Consider the following 15,411-nt stretch of genomic DNA (forward strand, 5'->3'; position numbering starts at 1 on the left):
CAAAATATTATATTACATTATTTACAAATATATGTTATACAACACGATTAGATGTTGTGTGTTTTCTTTTTTTCTTTGAAAAAGCATCGTTTAGAGTTTGGCAATGTAAAAATAAGACATTTGGATTTTGATCATTTTATTGTAAACAATCTGTTTTGAAAACTTCAACAACAAAAGTGGCGACTATAAGCAATGAGTGCTCAATAAATACATAATGACAATACTTTATAAATATATTTGGCATGATGCAAAAAGAGGCATGGGGGAGTCACTAATACTGCTTGACTGCATTTAGACTGTTTGGTCTGCGCTGAAATGCTCCATGATGGCGGTTCAGTCAACATTCAACGCGTATCATCGATGACAGGAGGGGGGGAAAAAAAGTGCTCGTCCCAAGAGACCTAAGTGTGGAGGATGAGGATGAAGGTCGGCGATGATAAAGGTCACAGGTTCTGGCAGCACTGCACTCTGGGCCCCTTGTGGCCGTCGCTGGTGGGCGGCACGCTGATGTCCACCACGTTGTTGCCCGGCGACTCATCGTGTGCGCACCGCTCGGCCATCTGCTTCTGGGAGACGATGCGGTAGATTTCTGCGGCCCGAGAGAAAAAAAAAAAAAAAAACTGCTATACTTGTGTCTCCATTTGAAAAAAGATAAGATTTTCCACAAATAATGCCAGGAGGTGAGAATGTGAAAGGCTAAAGAAAATGCAGAAAATATTATATTTGTAAAATGGAGTTTTACATGCGCCCACCTGTTAATATGTTCTTGAAGGCCTCTTCTACATTTGTGGAGTCCAGCGCTGATGTCTCAATAAACGACAGTGTGTTCTTTTCTGTTCAGGAAGAACATTCAAAGTCATCATTTATTACAACTATTACTACAGTGCAATTGTTTTGTATTGTGTGCAAGGATGTGAATATACCAGCGAAGGCCCGCGCTTCATCGGTGGGCACGGCCCTGAGGTGTCGCAGGTCGCTCTTGTTCCCCACCAGCATGATGACAATGTTGTTGTCAGCGTGGTCCCTCAGCTCCTTCAGCCAGCGCTCCACGTTCTCGTAGGTCAGGTGCTTGGCGATGTCGTACACCAGTAGAGCGCCCACCGCTCCCCGGTAGTACCTGACGACGTAAACACTGTCAGCTCCTTCGCTCGCAAACGTGTCGGGCCAAGCTGGAAAGTCGGGAAACACTCACGCCGAGGTGATGGCTCGGTAGCGTTCCTGTCCGGCCGTGTCCCAAATCTGAGCCTTGATGGTCTTGCCGTCCACCTGCAGGCTGCGGGTGGCGAACTCCACCCCGATGGTGCTCTTGCTCTCCAGGTTGAACTCATTTCTAGTGAAGCGTGACAACAAGTTGCTCTTGCCCACTCCGGAGTCTCCAATTAGCACAACTGTTAAAGGGAAAAAAGGAAAATTTATATGTTTTTTGATGTTGTCACTATTTATGTATAATGGGAAAAAGTTGCTTTGGCGCCACCCAGTGGACGTTTGGTACAGCATAATTGCAACAATTTTCTTTTATCAAGGTCGGTTTCATTAGGACATTTTCAAAAATATATTTATTAAAGCACAATTCAAAGCGCAAGATTTCAGATTTTCATTGGTCAATTTTTGGGGGGCAATTTCAGGTTAGTTCCACGCATTTCAGTGACCACTTTTTTCCCTTTCATTAATTCTAATCCAGATGATTTAATTGCTTGTGTTTGTTTAAAAAATACATAAGAATTCATTGAAATAGAAATCGCATATGACATTAGTTTTCAAAAGGGTTCAGCACTGTAAGAGATAGATATAAACTTTATTAAACCCATCGTGGAAAGTGCCACCTAGGTGTACGTAGTCTCAGTGACTCAGTGGAACTTTTGGCACCTGAAACGTTCCCTCAACTACTTTTCGCCTCAGGCAATACAAACGTTAGTGTCAATTTACAAAGCTGTCAACTTATCAAAACCACATCTTTTTGCTGCGGTTAAGAGGAGTTGTGCGCCTATGGGGCTGTTAAGTGTGTTTATCTTTGCCTTCCACATCGTGGAAATTATGAGAAGACGAATACAAATTTGTTGATTGGGCAAATTGATGAAGTGAATCAGTCTTAGCAATTAGCTTGCTTGATTATATCACGATGTATAATGTGCAAATAAGAACGACACACTGTAGTTCTATGCAAATATAGTGACTTAAGAAGTTAATAGTCGTTTCTATAATGTTTCAACGAGATGACATGTTCGGCAATAGGGTTTAAGAGGTCGTAAAAAAAAAAGATTCCAGAGCGTCTAGCTAGCGTTAGCCGATGCCACTAGCACTAGTTGCCTGATGCTAATCAGCACTCGTGCTAATCGTCCTATGTCGCTTATCAAAGCAAGTAAAGAGAAGCCATTTTTACCTTTAAATAGGAAATCATATTCGTCGTCTCTGTTCGCCATGTTTTCATTAACGGTCAGTCAGTCTGTCTTCCAGTTGAGCAAGGACGCAAGGCAATAACGTCACCTATTCGTCACCATCCGGAAACATGAAGTGACGTCGGTATCACGTGATATGCAGTGCGAAGCGGATGCGCCTTCCGTCATCAACCAATTATACGTGTTTAATTTGAGCAACATATGATTAAAAGGACGATTGAGAAATTTAGGATTTGTTTAAACAAAAAAAAAAAGAAAGAAAGAAACGTTTTTGAAAAACTGAATTATTTAAAATTGATATTTAAAAAAGTAATGTATAGTTGATATTTATTGCAGCAATTGTGATCAACATAGACGTTACTGTTTGTAATGATTTTTGTTTTGTTTTAATTGAAATAGAAATATCAAAATCAAAATATATATTCTAAAAATCTTCCAATCAATGAAAACATCTATAATACTAAAAGTGGTAACAGCAGCAACAAGACAATTACTAAGCATTTTTGACTGATTTAATAAAATGGGGGGGAAACGGAAATGTGTTACATTAGTTTGTCACTTAATCTTATGAATGAAGACGATGATGATCAGTTTTCAAATTTTACATATGACAGAATAAAGGAATTATGCTCATTTATTATTTTTGACAAATACTAACTGAAAAAGTTTGAAATGCACATGTCATATGACATAATGATGTTTGAGCACATGGTACAAAGTTACTCAAATGTGCTGCAACAATTTATAGAGGCAATTGTATTTCTATTCCTACAATCTAGACTCAAACATTCCGTGCATTTATGCATTTGTGTGAAAAGTTTCATTCAAGAAATAATTTCATCATTTAAATGTGTAAAGTTGATGGCTCCGTGGACAAGAAAAGCGAGTACGTCCAGTTTCACTTGTTCTTCAACTTTCTGACATAAAGCAGGTGCTTTCCATCCTTTGGGACGTGCACAAACACACGCACCCTCCCTGGACCAATCCGAGGTGAAGAGCAAACTATATCTTTGGTGACTGGAGTGCCAGGCTCTTAGTCAAATCGAGGACATGCTCTTGTGCTGAAGACTATTCACTATGAACAAGCGACAAGGGCGGCCCTTCATCGTGATGCCACACTTATATCATGAAGGATACCTGGAGAAGAGGTCTTTTAAAGACAAGGTAAATGGAGTAACCATTCAAATCTAAATGGTTCATTTATTACTTCAAGTCAGTGGGTCACGTACTTTTGGTTGTTTTGAAATCAATGCATGTAAACCTGTTGTAGTTTATGTTTTCAAATGTATGTGTTTTTTAGTTTATAATGACGTATAAACAATGTTTACATGGATATATAGTAAGATGTAATTTTGTCATGATTTCAAGTCAAAGGGTTAATTCCATTTGTTTATCAATTCACCGTGACGATAAAAAAGCAATACCACGTAAAACTATGGATTTTATACATGATGTGATTCGATTTTAAGTATGTATGCATGCGAGAAAAAAAAATCTAATCAATGTATATTTAAAAAGTAAACAAAACAACATTTACTACCAAGGTACTTTCTGAATCTTCTGGAGGTAAAACCTGGTCGCTGTCTTGGAAAGTTGAGTTGGCCCAATGTTAAAAGGATGAATCGGCAATAATGGTCCTGGTCCTTATGTGTCAAAATTAGAAGCAAATCTTGATTTAGACCATTATTCACAAGATGTGAATAATTTGTCATCCATTTGAAAAAGAGATAAATATACAGCTGTCAATCAACTCTTTTATACGTTCAAATTGCCACCATTGCCAATCTCTCTCAAAAGTCAAGGAAACCTCAGCGTTAGAAACTATTACCGAGCCTCTGTAGGCTTCCACAATGGTGTTTAATATTATATTTGGCTTTTAGTGTATTATTTCTGTCGGGGTGTGTGTTTGTCCCGAATCCACAAACGAGTATAGAGCAACAAAGGTGAAGGTGGTGCAAGAAACAGAAGCGGGATTGCAACACGGGCCGATACGCGCAATTCTATTGCAGTGTAGCAAAAACAATTAAATGTCAATTATCTACACACACTCATATGAACTAATGTGCAAATGACCAAGGAAACACGCCAACAAAATGGCCCCTTTGTACAGGCCATTCCATGTAAAGAAAGAATATCAAATATGTAGAATAGAGGTGAAATGCTAACAATTAAGCTAATAGTTAAGGATTGCCATCTTCCAGATACTATTTGCTAAATAATTTAGCTCTAACACGCTAACAGTTGATAAAAAAAAAAATTGAGAACAATAATCGCTCAGATGGATCAATATGAATTTAACCTCATGCTTTTTATGTAAAATACAACTTAAAATTATAAGAACATTGCAACATATGAAGCGTATAAAAATATACAGTACTGTACAGACCAGTTTTATCCCAACAAAACTGGTCTAACTGTCTCGTCTTGACATAATGAGACTTGGAATGTATCCAACCCAACCTGGCAGCTTGTGGAAATATTCCGTCCAAGTCATGATAATTCACACGCAATTACAACCCATCCTTTAACACGAAACAGATGATGATATGAATTTGGCTTGTTTGATTAGGGAACATTTCTTTGTATCATTTTTCCATCATCGCTTCATGTTATCTAACCGTATTTTCCCCTGCGTGTCCCTGTAGAAATCTCGCAAGCTTTGGACTTGTCTGTGTGGCAACACGCTTTACTTCTTTAACGAGAAGAGGGACAATGACGTAAGTCATTTAAACTCATTGAGAATAATACATGATTTCACGAGCATAGTATAAACTGATGGTTCCGAGATTCTGATGCGTGTGCGGTTCTTTCAACAGTACATTGAAAAAGTGGAACTCAGCGGGCCGATCATGATAACAGACGATAATACAATGGATTACAAATTGGACACAGCCAAACTGAACCTGCAGACCAAAGACAGCGACGTCAAATTCTCGGTGAGAAAATAGTCCATGAACACAACGCATATACACGCAAGTTCATTCCGTGAGAAAGAAACTTTTTTTTTTTCCCCAGGCTCCGAATGCAGAGGCACGAGAACTTTGGAAGGGCTTCATTCAATCTGTGTCTGAGGTTTGTTTCACTTGTGTTAATAATATTTCAGATTATTATTTGGCGTGTTACATGAAATTACAATCGATTTTATTACAGCTATCAGTGCCATCAATGCTGAACCTGTTGCCGGGCCAGATGGTCATGCTGGAAGAGGTGGTGAAAAAGGAGAAGGAGCGAGTCCGGAATGCGCAACAATGTTCTCCAACGAAAGACATGGAGTCTGCAAAGGAAATGCCAGAGTGAGTACACTGCATATATTCAATGTTCACGACACGGAAAAAATGAATGGCCTGTGACAGGTTAATCATTTACGATAGGTGAAGGTGTGTGACGAATAGGTCAACATACAATGGTGTTATTAACTTAGCAAAACACATGTTCCGCTTGTATACATTGGAAAAGGAACTGACTAAACTTGTTTGTATGTGCTGTATGTTTTGCGACATACTAGAAGTTAGTACCCGCCGTGAGTTATTGAAACCTTTTTATTTTGGTTTTAACGACAGTAACAGGTTGAAATACTAATTGTTAGCATATTAGCATTTGATTCTCATTAGCTGCTGTATTTGGATGTCAAATGCTCAAATGTTCCATTTCGCTTGTCACCATAGCTGTTTCCACCCGGTGTCCCGCGTGGAGGCAGAAGTTCTGCTGGAACGTCAGGCCAGCCGAGGAAACATGCTGCTGAGGCCCAACAGGGACACCACCGGCTTTGCTATCAGCACCAGGGAAGAGATGAATGAGTAAGCATGCACTGATGCCAAATCAGGCACATATTTTAAAAACTCACACATCACAAACCAATTGATTCTTTTTTTTTTTTTACATCAGACCTATCTTCAAACATTTCCGGGTGATCCGCAGGCAAGATGACGGCTTCACCATCGATGTGCACGATCCCGTAAGTAGAAACCTGGCATCAGATCAATTCTCATCAACAGCTTATTATTGAAGAATAATGAAGGCCATTGATGACCATTGTTTGCGATGGGCGTTGGACCGCATGCCGTTGGATGAATCGTAAAAGTGAAAGTGACATTCTTTGTGTATGCGTGTAGGTTTCGTGCGCTTCGTTACACGAGATCGTCGAGTACTTCTCGGAAGCTACAAATGGAGCTCTGATCCCGCTGACCAGGGAGGAAACCTACGAGCAAAACATCTGTAAGAACTTTTCAATCTTTTCTATGTGCGCCATCGCCTTCTTTTTATGAACTTTTCTTGATTTTGGTTTGTGCAGCTTACATTAGTGTGGATCATGAAAATGGAGAGAAGAGGGTGCGCGGAGCTTCTACGCACACGCATCTTACGTTGCCGTCTCAACAGGCTAAACAAGGTACAAACACACCCAGTTTCTCATCAGAAAAGACAGAAAAGAATTTTTTTTTCTGAAGAATCCTATTATGAACCTCTTTTTTTAAATATATATTACTGTATACAGCTCTGGAAAAATCTAGGAAACAAAAAAAAGCCCATAAAAACAAAAGTCACAGGACTTAGATGAAGAAAGTTTTAGCTTCATAAATAGAAATCTTTTTGTTTTGTGTGTTGGGCGGCACAAAAGGAAAAGAAAAGATAAATAATCAGGTTTTGCATAGTGCAAAACGCATTTACGAGAGCCTTATGAGAAGATTGTTGCAGTTGTCACTAATTTACAGATTTAAAAAATAATGACACCTTTCTGGTTTTATTTGCAGCTTTGTCAAGATTGCCGAGTGAAGACTGGGATGACAATCTCTACGTAAATGACAAGAGTGAGTATTATCATCTTGTGGTTGTCTCCAGACGCGGCATCATTATTGGGTTCTTACTGACTCATTGTTGTCATGCTTTACAGATCACAAAGATTCCACGGTTGAGCGGCTTCCAGGTGAGTCTATTTTTTTTTCTCATGGAACTTTTTTTTGTTTGGGAAAGTTTGCATTGGCTGGCAAACACAGGACAACATTCCATCCCATCTCTGTATATGATGACGTGTAGTTTTATAGAATCTATTAGAACAGATCATATTTTCAGCCTGTATTTAAATGTGATTTTCTGTCTACGCAGAGCCGGATAACAAAGCAAACGAGAAATCGATCAAAACTCCAACGCCTACTCCTCGCAAGTTGGCGCCATCTCCCGCTGCCACCAGGTCCAGGCACAGCAGGGATTCCAGGATGAGGAACCTTACAGAGCCCCACGGCCCGAGTACGTCATTCTTATTTGCTGGTAATTTGCATGCTAGTTAGAGTCCAAATTATTTAAAATCCCAAGTCCAATAAAAGTATTGCCATTGGAATGACTGCTCATTATGATAAACACAAATAATGAGTGTTGGTGTACTTGTTCCTGCAGCCATATCGGAACTCAAGCTGAAGCTCGAGAAGAGGGCCAAGTGTGTCGACTGACCTAGGCGATCGCCGCTACCGATCAATGTGAACGTCTTTGGCAATAAATCTGTCGCCATGACGACCTTCTGCACTTTCCCACCCTTCCCTCTGATTTTGATATGAATTGTACGTACGAATGTGAGAGTGGGCACACATGTACATAGAGGCCATATATTTTGACTAGATTTTTACTGAATGTAAATTGTTCGACTTGATGTCAATAAAAGTTATTAATAATGATGTGATTTTGTGTTTGCTTTCTTACGCACGCACAGTTAAATTTAGAGTTCAAAGTAAAGCGTAATACCTTTAATTACCAACACAAGACAACAATAGGTAGTGAGGCTCACACAATGGAGATTCTCAGTAACTATTGCATGAATAAAAATACAATTCTGACGTTTGCAGAAGTTTTTTTTAAATCTATTTTGTGCCATTGAGTATTGTTTAACCTTGATAGAGTCTTTTGTGGGGGAGGCTACTAAATAAAAAATAGAGGAGCTCATTAAAGGGTAATTAGGTTATTATCTCTGCCAAAGTGAATTTCCAGAACATTCAACATATGTTTTACTTTTTCTTTACGCTTCTTTATTATCTGATAGACAATACAGGGTGAATTGTTTTTGTTTTTTGGTGTAACGTGTATTTCCATACCTTCTTTCATATTTTTACTGATAAGCTAATACAAAAACGCATATTGGCGTAATATTTTGCTAGCATGTGCCCTTTGAGCTTTGATTATTAGCATTTCATATTTTTATGGCTCCTCTCATCGTTTTCTTACTTCTTAATAGTCAGATTGATGAAAGCAAACAGCAAAGTTTGGTGATATCGTTTTAATATTTTTCCTTCATCCCTTTTTCCAGAGGCGAGACTAAGGTGCTCTCACTCTACCTTACAGAATGGTGACAGTTTAATACAAAAAAAGAAAAACTATATACAGATTCTGGTGTGCCATTTGGTTAGCGTGTCAACAAAACAAAAAGATTCCCAACGGGGTGTTTTCTTTTTTTAAACATCTACACACACTTTTTTTCCAAGCCCTAGCATTAAGGGGCAGCAATGAGGAAGCAAAGCAGATGTCAACATTCACACACACACGCATGCACGCTCTAATCCCAGCATTGTATTCAGTACTTGTCAATCCAGTCAAGTCGTTCACCTAACAGAGCCTGACATACGCACACAGAAAGAACCTTGGCTTGATAAGCGACCCAAAAAAATGTGCTTACTGAATGCAGGAATGAGGCTTGGTGAGGTTACTGGCATATTTGCGCATCCCTTCTTGGCAAGACATCCAATGTCTAATTCCTCATATTAAGCCTGAATCTGAAACAAAGGTAAGCATGGCAAGAAATGAGACTGAACGTTCTTTAAAGCCTCTTTTACACTGCCTGTACATGCTGGCATTTTTCCACCTTTTGTCCATATTGTTGTTATAAAAAAAAAAACAGTATGTACATGGAATAGGGTGAAGATTTCCCTTTTTCACTTTAAGTACTGTGACGCCTTGAGATACAAACGACTCGATCTGCGAGTCCGCCGGTTGAGGTTTTCTGTCAAACCAAACATAAAACAAGAAGAATTGCACTTTGTGTATTTAAAACAACCACCCAGTGTAACTTTTCAGTCTGCTAGCTAAATGCTAACACTAAAAAAAAATAAAATAAATGCAAACGTGATATGGTGACATAACCCCTTTAGCAATGGACTGGACATTAACAATGCAGACAGACAATATATCAATACAGAGTCATATATTCTTTATCCTTCACGTAGAATGGCTAATATTAGTGCAGTACTGACGAGCTGAGAGACACCTCAATGAACAGTATAAGTATCTATTTGTCTTAGATTGCTCCAAAGTGGCCAGAGTAATGGCACTGACTGTTGTTGATGACAGAAGTGCAAGGTCAAAGGTCAAAGGTGGATAAATGCCAAGTTTTCAGCTATAGCTTCACTGTGGTCATTTTTCAGGGCCTCAGTGTGAAAAAGTTTCTGTGTGGACACTACAGCGGAAAAACAAATAAGAAGCAGGGACTGTTGTTGACAACATTTGAGATATCGCTGGGCGTTATGCTTTGACCCGTTTAGCAGGCTCTGCGAGGAACTACCGAGAAGTGCTTACTGAGTGACTTTGTTTTTCCGGTGATCAAGTCTTGCAGCAGTGGATCCTGACTAACGTTAAAAAAAAATGAACGAGAACAGTGACTTGCGTTTTTGAGAGTTGCAGCAGTATAGCTGGGTTTCATGCAAAAGGATGAATAACCGGGAAGACATTTTGTAGGATCTCTATGTAAAAGGGGCTTTAGACTCAATATCAAATAGGATACCCGAGCTAAGATTGTTTCTCGGATAAAAATGTGCCAAGCTGCAAAAAGAGCCTAAGTAGTACAAGTCAAAATGAGAGTTATGTAAATAGGAAGATATCAGCGTTAGGTTCTATTCGCTAGCAAAGAGCGGGTTTTAATTTGGATTAAATAGGCTTGCGCACAAGTAACACTAAGCTAGATGTTAACACAGGAGACAGTGACAATGTGAAATGGGAAGGACGTCTCTCTCGCAGTGGCGATGTGGAAATGAGAAGAAAGGCACAGGGAGAGAGTAACATAGGGCTTCAAGAAGAGCAGCGGCCAGCGCTAAGTCATGGGACGGAGTTGGGCCGGCGAGAAGAGCCAAGAAAGCGCCCGTGCGGCATGCTTTTCGGCCGTGACGGGCCAAGGGATGGCCAAATAACACCGCCGGCGACTGAAGGGAAGCGAAAGGGGGTTTGATCGTAGGCTGGGGCAATGAGGAGGGCGTCTAGGTGAGGCTGGCGTTGGAGCTGCTGGTGCCACTGTTCTTCCTCTGACCGCTCTGCACCGCGCTAGGGACCTGAAGGCCCGTCACCACTGAGAAGCTTCCGTTCCACACCTGCCGAGCAGAGACCCGGTGAGCCCCGCAGAGAGGAATCGATTGCGCAACGTTCTCACCATGAACGCCGGGATGAGCGGCTGCTGGAACTTGGTCCGGAAGGTGTGTATCAGCAGCTTGGTTTTGGCGTTGAAGAAGGACAGCACGCCTGGCAGCCGTGACGACAAAACAAGAACATTTAAAACAATATAGACTCAGAGTTCGTGTTGTTCGCTCAAGAGAGCGTAAGATGATCGCTACTTGTGTTAGCTTCGCCTTCATTATTGATTCTTCTTACAACTTTCACAATAACTCCACCATGTATCCAAATAATATGCATTATTTTACTCCAATGCCTTCCTCTAACCATTGTTGTTATTACAAATGACATGTGAACAAATTGTTTGCTGACATAACACCTGAACAGCGGAGCACAAACAGGAATGGAATAAAAATTCATCGAATTTCAAATATGAACACCCACTGCCAATTCCGCTTCTCGCAGAGACGTCTGCAGCAGCAGGCGACGACCAAAATGACAAGTGATTATTAAGCCTGAGGTGATGAGATAACACATGACGCTGCTGGGCGTATCCATGGAATGCTTTTCTTACTTGAGATAAAGTGCCTTCCAAAAGTGACAGCTACATTACCATTCCAAAATTCCCTGCCCGACCTGTCGTAGTACATCATGTAACAATTACGGTAATGTTATCAGAGCTTCACGAACACTGAGCGCATCATGATTTTGGCAGTTGTCAAAAAAAACATTCCTCTCTATATGTCTGGCTGGGGAAGTTCCACGTAAAATCACCTTCATCGTAGTTACAGTAGACTCCTATACTGCTCGGGATGGGGCAATCCAGCGTCCGGGCCTTGTTGTTGTGTTTGGCGGTGAGACTCTGCTGGAGCCAGTTGTTCAGATGGATGCACCAGGAAGCGCTGCTCTTCCCCAGCTGGTCAAAGCGACCCAGGCTGCGCAGGGCCACGCCCACGGCAAAGGCCTTACTCTCCTTGTCGAAGCGGACCTCCCAGTACTGCTGGCCAGCATCGATGGCTGTGTCGGCTAGAATGATCCCGATGTCAGCGTTAATCATCTGTTTGACTTTTTTGTTTTTGGTGTGCTTACCCAGCACTGTGTAGGACTCTGCTGTGAAGCGGTCTCTGCTGGGTCGGGATGTCGGGGCTCTTTTTGGCGACATCAGCGACGACCTGATGACACGGGAGACAAAACTGGGTCAAAAGCTCTTGTGGTGGCCAATTCCTGATCTACAGGATCAATTCTACACATTCAAGGCAGTTCCATTTTGCTGCTCCCTTTTCCAACTCTGGCCAATTTGCTGTAGCAGCAATGTGTTACTCGAGAGCTCCCTCTAGTGTTCGGGAAGTGGAACTTAATTTTCAAACACTTCACGCAAATGTTTAACAGCAGGAAATAAGATACATCAAAATAAATTGGAATATGGTAAATATGGCAAATTTGGCGTTTTAAGTCATTATTATGTACTACTAATTGGCAATACATGATTGGAAAATCCTAACGACGGTTGAACATTTCCCGTTCGCGAAGACATACCTGGCTGGAGACTGCATGGGCGAGTTGGTTCGTGTCTTCTCTTTGCGAATGTCCTGGATTTTTCCAGCGCTGCCATCCCACTCCACATTTAGGTCCTCAATCTTCAGGTTCTGGTGGGCCGAGGCCGAGTCCAGTTTGAAAGTGAACGCTGGGGGGAAAACAAAAGGGGAGCTAGTTCGATAGTCAGAGCGCGTGGTTTTTCAGGAGCCCCTCGCGTACTCACCGTGGGTTTCCAGTGTAACGGTCTCGGAGAAATCTCCCGCCACAGCTTTGTTACACGCCCTCACCCTGAACGTCATGAAACGGGTGTCAAAGCGCAGACCTGACAACACAGCCAAAGTTTAATTTTCTTTGTGTCATCCAGAACAGTTTCTCATTAACAATTTGTGAGTTCATTAACCGACCTGTGAGTGTGTGTTCCATCTCCCGTATGCCCTCCACAACCATCCAGGGATAGTCCTCTCTGATGCGTGGCAGACCCTCATGGTTGGTACGCCGATGCTCCAGGATGTAGTGGTCTATTTTGCTGTCGGGCTCGTCTAAAGTCCACACGACAGTCACTGTGTTGTCGCACACCTGGCACTCCGACAGCTGGATCTCTGGCGTGGCCGGAACTGTGACAACGAGAGAAAATGGCGGCTGGGCTCAGTCACTGTCAGGGCTAGTCAGAGTTCGGAATCTACAAAAACATGACACTGCAGACCTGGAAGAAATTTGAGGCCTTGCAGCAGGGCTTTCTCCTGGCTGAAGTCCACCATCAAGTGGCTCATGTTGTCGCTAGCCTTGGCCTTCAGGGAGAGGCGGAAGGCCGGAGCCATGGTCACGCTGCCGACAAGAGAGGAGAGTCACAAAACACAGGACGACGCATGGATGCTAGCCAGGACTACCACTGAACGCATCCCCTTGACGGACGCTGGGAGGCGGAGCTAGAAGTGGGAGCATTCATCCAGGGAGGAGGAGGAGGGGGTGGGGTACGAGTTGACACGAGGTGGTACAACACCACAACAAAAATGAATGGAAAGTTACCAAAGTGCTTATTGTCTACAAAAATGGTGACTACACGTTGGAACGCATGCACGCTATCAAACAAAATGGCTGGTTACATAAAGACTAAAAGAACAAAATGGAAGCAATGGATGGCTGAGTACAATACCTATCCTTAATGTCTTTGGCCGCCTGGTGGGGAAGAGGAGGAGAGAGGGAATACGAAGCGAAGAGACAACTGAGTTTGGTGCATATGATTGTTGAGTCACATTTAATACAAAACATGTCACGAGCAACTTGGTGACGTCACAGAGAGGACAGTTTTTATTTGATTTGATGTCAATTCACTGCAGGCTAACTGCTGCACAACTCACCTGCGTGAAACCGTCCGTACTGGACGAGCAAAGCGTTTGATTGGCCAGCTCCAGCAGCTCCTCCGAACTCTCCAGCGCTTTGGAGCAGGCGCTTAGCTGATTCTTAGTGACAACACAAGGACAAGGATAAAGTTACATCGAGTATTTATGGTGTTCACAAAGTTATGTCTGCTGAGTGTCCAGACTTACCTGCAGCTCGTATGTACGGCTTGCTCGTTCCTGTTTAATCCGCGTCAACATGTTCTCCTTCATCTCATCCAGAACCGAGTGGAGGGAGTTGAACTCGGACTCCAGATCCTCCTGCACTCGGTTGGAATTGGCCTGGTGCAGGAAGAGAAATGAATGGTTGACTTTGGTGGTCAGTCATCCACCACTCATGTGTCCTTACCTCCAAGTTGTCCAGGCTCTGTTTGAGAGTGCAGGCGAAATTTGAGATCTCATCATTCTTGGTGGCCAGCGTGTGGGTGATTTTACGCAGAGACTCCTGCAGGAAAAAAAGAAGGTTGCACATCAGTTTTGCTTTCAATACATTTATTATTAAAACATGAATGCAATGTAAAACCTTAAATTAAAACATATACGTCCGTAACGTTTGCACACCACTGCCACAGAAAAAATGTAAATAAATAGGCAGCGTTTGATTTATTCTTATTGTTTGCATTAAAAGCTTAAATAAAAGCGAGTATTTCCCATGTTTAAGGGACTATACCTAGGACTAAAATAAACGTCTTTAAGGTATTCGTGTGCCCGACTGATGCATTTAGGTGAGTCACGTTGCCTTGGAGGCTCCTTCGGCCACGTGATGGATTATCTTTGTCTTGATTGGCCGACGCCACCTGACCTGAGCGCCGATGAGGCCACTTCACGGCAGGAAGGATGCGCATTCATAATTTAATTACGCTGAACAGCCATTGAAGTGGAGCGACCGCATTCAACGACACACCGCGAAGAATAAAACAAAACAATAACCATGAAGTGCCCCTTTCAATCTCGCATTTGAAAAGCGGGAAGATGAGCACTGTTAAAGATTGCGTCCATGTTGGGAGGGGCCATCCGTTCGTGACCGACAACGCCAATGTAATCATATAACAAACGCCAATGGAAAAAACAGAATGATTGTCATTCGTTTAAGGTTGTGGCCAACAAGAAAGTCCGACTTCTCGCCCTCTTTCCTTTCCTACGCCCTCAAACGTCCTCCCCAGTCGAAAACACCTGTTCGGGCTCGGCTCACCTTTTGGTCTCCCATCTCGGCGTCCCGGGACAACAGCCCTCGTCAAGCCGCAAATCAGCTTCGCCGGTTTCTTCTCTGGTCCGGCTCGCTTTCCGGAAATTAGCACGGCGGTGGTGGTACTGATGCTGCCGGGGTGCGACGCATCTTTCAGACCGACACCGAGCGAGTAGCAACGCCTTTAGGGCCGCGAAGCGTAATGCGCATGCGTGAGGGGTGGATTATGGGTAGTCTCTTTCTGCGGCGAGGGTGATGCTACCTTCAGGGACCTTACGGAGAAACAATAACCTACCGGTAGGTGGGTAGGGTATTTAAATATTGCACTAAAGTTTTTTAGAATTAAAAACTGCCTCTACCGGACTACTTAATTACGTATAATTTGCACAAGTATTTAGTGAATAATTACCAATCATAGCATGTGAATGTAAATACTAAAGAATGGAAATTACACCTTTAGGCTGTATTAAATGTCATCAGAATTGTGAAACTTAATGTTAAAGTTTCATGCACATTCCAGAGCCACTTCACATTACAGAAA

General features: G+C 42.2%; 3 protein-coding genes across 4 annotated transcripts; 1 reads left to right on the top strand and 2 right to left on the bottom strand.

Annotated features, from left to right (window-relative positions):
* Positions 1-119: 119 nt before the first annotated feature.
* Positions 120-2,513, bottom strand: LOC119121465 (ras-related protein Rab-11B-like). Its single transcript, XM_037249044.1, has 5 exons — positions 2,381-2,513; positions 1,193-1,388; positions 924-1,117; positions 753-833; positions 120-589 (listed from the first exon to the last, which is right to left on the bottom strand). Exons 1-5 carry the CDS (start codon positions 2,418-2,420, stop codon positions 444-446), a joined length of 657 nt encoding a protein of 218 aa, XP_037104939.1. The 5' UTR covers positions 2,421-2,513; the 3' UTR covers positions 120-443.
* An 877-nt stretch (positions 2,514-3,390) lies between these two features.
* On the top strand, positions 3,391-8,059 carry LOC119121460 (signal-transducing adaptor protein 1-like). 2 transcript variants are annotated; one of them, XM_037249037.1, is made up of 13 exons: positions 3,391-3,560; positions 5,042-5,113; positions 5,213-5,332; positions 5,412-5,468; positions 5,547-5,689; positions 6,062-6,193; positions 6,282-6,351; positions 6,509-6,611; positions 6,688-6,783; positions 7,145-7,201; positions 7,285-7,317; positions 7,497-7,658; positions 7,785-8,059. In XM_037249037.1, exons 1-13 carry the CDS (start codon positions 3,474-3,476, stop codon positions 7,835-7,837), a joined length of 1,185 nt encoding a protein of 394 aa, XP_037104932.1. In that variant the 5' UTR covers positions 3,391-3,473; the 3' UTR covers positions 7,838-8,059. The 2 variants fall into 2 exon arrangements, with proteins under 2 accessions (XP_037104932.1, XP_037104933.1); XM_037249038.1 differs by having other exon boundaries at positions 3,408-3,560; positions 7,497-7,637.
* A 581-nt stretch (positions 8,060-8,640) lies between these two features.
* fsd1 (fibronectin type III and SPRY domain containing 1) lies at positions 8,641-15,085 on the bottom strand. The gene is made up of 13 exons (XM_037250154.1): positions 14,877-15,085; positions 14,034-14,129; positions 13,835-13,966; positions 13,646-13,747; positions 13,441-13,463; positions 12,991-13,112; positions 12,692-12,901; positions 12,511-12,609; positions 12,288-12,435; positions 11,841-11,923; positions 11,526-11,777; positions 10,792-10,880; positions 8,641-10,732 (listed from the first exon to the last, which is right to left on the bottom strand). The coding sequence occupies exons 1-13, from the start codon at positions 14,889-14,891 to the stop codon at positions 10,622-10,624; spliced, it is 1,482 nt and encodes a 493-aa protein (XP_037106049.1). The 5' UTR covers positions 14,892-15,085; the 3' UTR covers positions 8,641-10,621.
* Between the last annotated feature and the right edge of the window lie 326 nt (positions 15,086-15,411).

Source organism: Syngnathus acus, chromosome 4 (assembly GCF_901709675.1).
Source record: "Syngnathus acus chromosome 4, fSynAcu1.2, whole genome shotgun sequence".
Classification (NCBI taxonomy): Eukaryota; Metazoa; Chordata; class Actinopteri; order Syngnathiformes; family Syngnathidae; genus Syngnathus; species Syngnathus acus.

Excerpts from the sequence above, each read along its gene's own strand:
- LOC119121465 (XM_037249044.1), bottom strand. The coding sequence starts at position 2,420 with ATGGCGAACAGAGACGACGAATATGATTTCCTATTTAAAG. Across the intron at positions 834-923 it reads TGAAGCGCGGGCCTTCGCTG|AAAAGAACACACTGTCGTTT; the intron begins GTATATTCACAT and ends CTTCCTGAACAG. Across the intron at positions 590-752 it reads CTTCAAGAACATATTAACAG|AAATCTACCGCATCGTCTCC; the intron begins GTGGGCGCATGT and ends CTCGGGCCGCAG.
- LOC119121460 (XM_037249037.1), top strand. The coding sequence starts at position 3,474 with ATGAACAAGCGACAAGGGCGGCCCTTCATCGTGATGCCACACTTATAT. Across the intron at positions 5,469-5,546 it reads TCATTCAATCTGTGTCTGAG|CTATCAGTGCCATCAATGCT; the intron begins GTTTGTTTCACT and ends ATTTTATTACAG. Across the intron at positions 7,318-7,496 it reads CACGGTTGAGCGGCTTCCAG|AGCCGGATAACAAAGCAAAC; the intron begins GTGAGTCTATTT and ends CTGTCTACGCAG.
- fsd1 (XM_037250154.1), bottom strand. Across the intron at positions 13,113-13,440 it reads GCCAAAGACATTAAGGATAG|CGTGACCATGGCTCCGGCCT; the intron begins GTATTGTACTCA and ends TCTTGTCGGCAG. Across the intron at positions 11,924-12,287 it reads CCCATGCAGTCTCCAGCCAG|GTCGTCGCTGATGTCGCCAA; the intron begins GTATGTCTTCGC and ends CCGTGTCATCAG.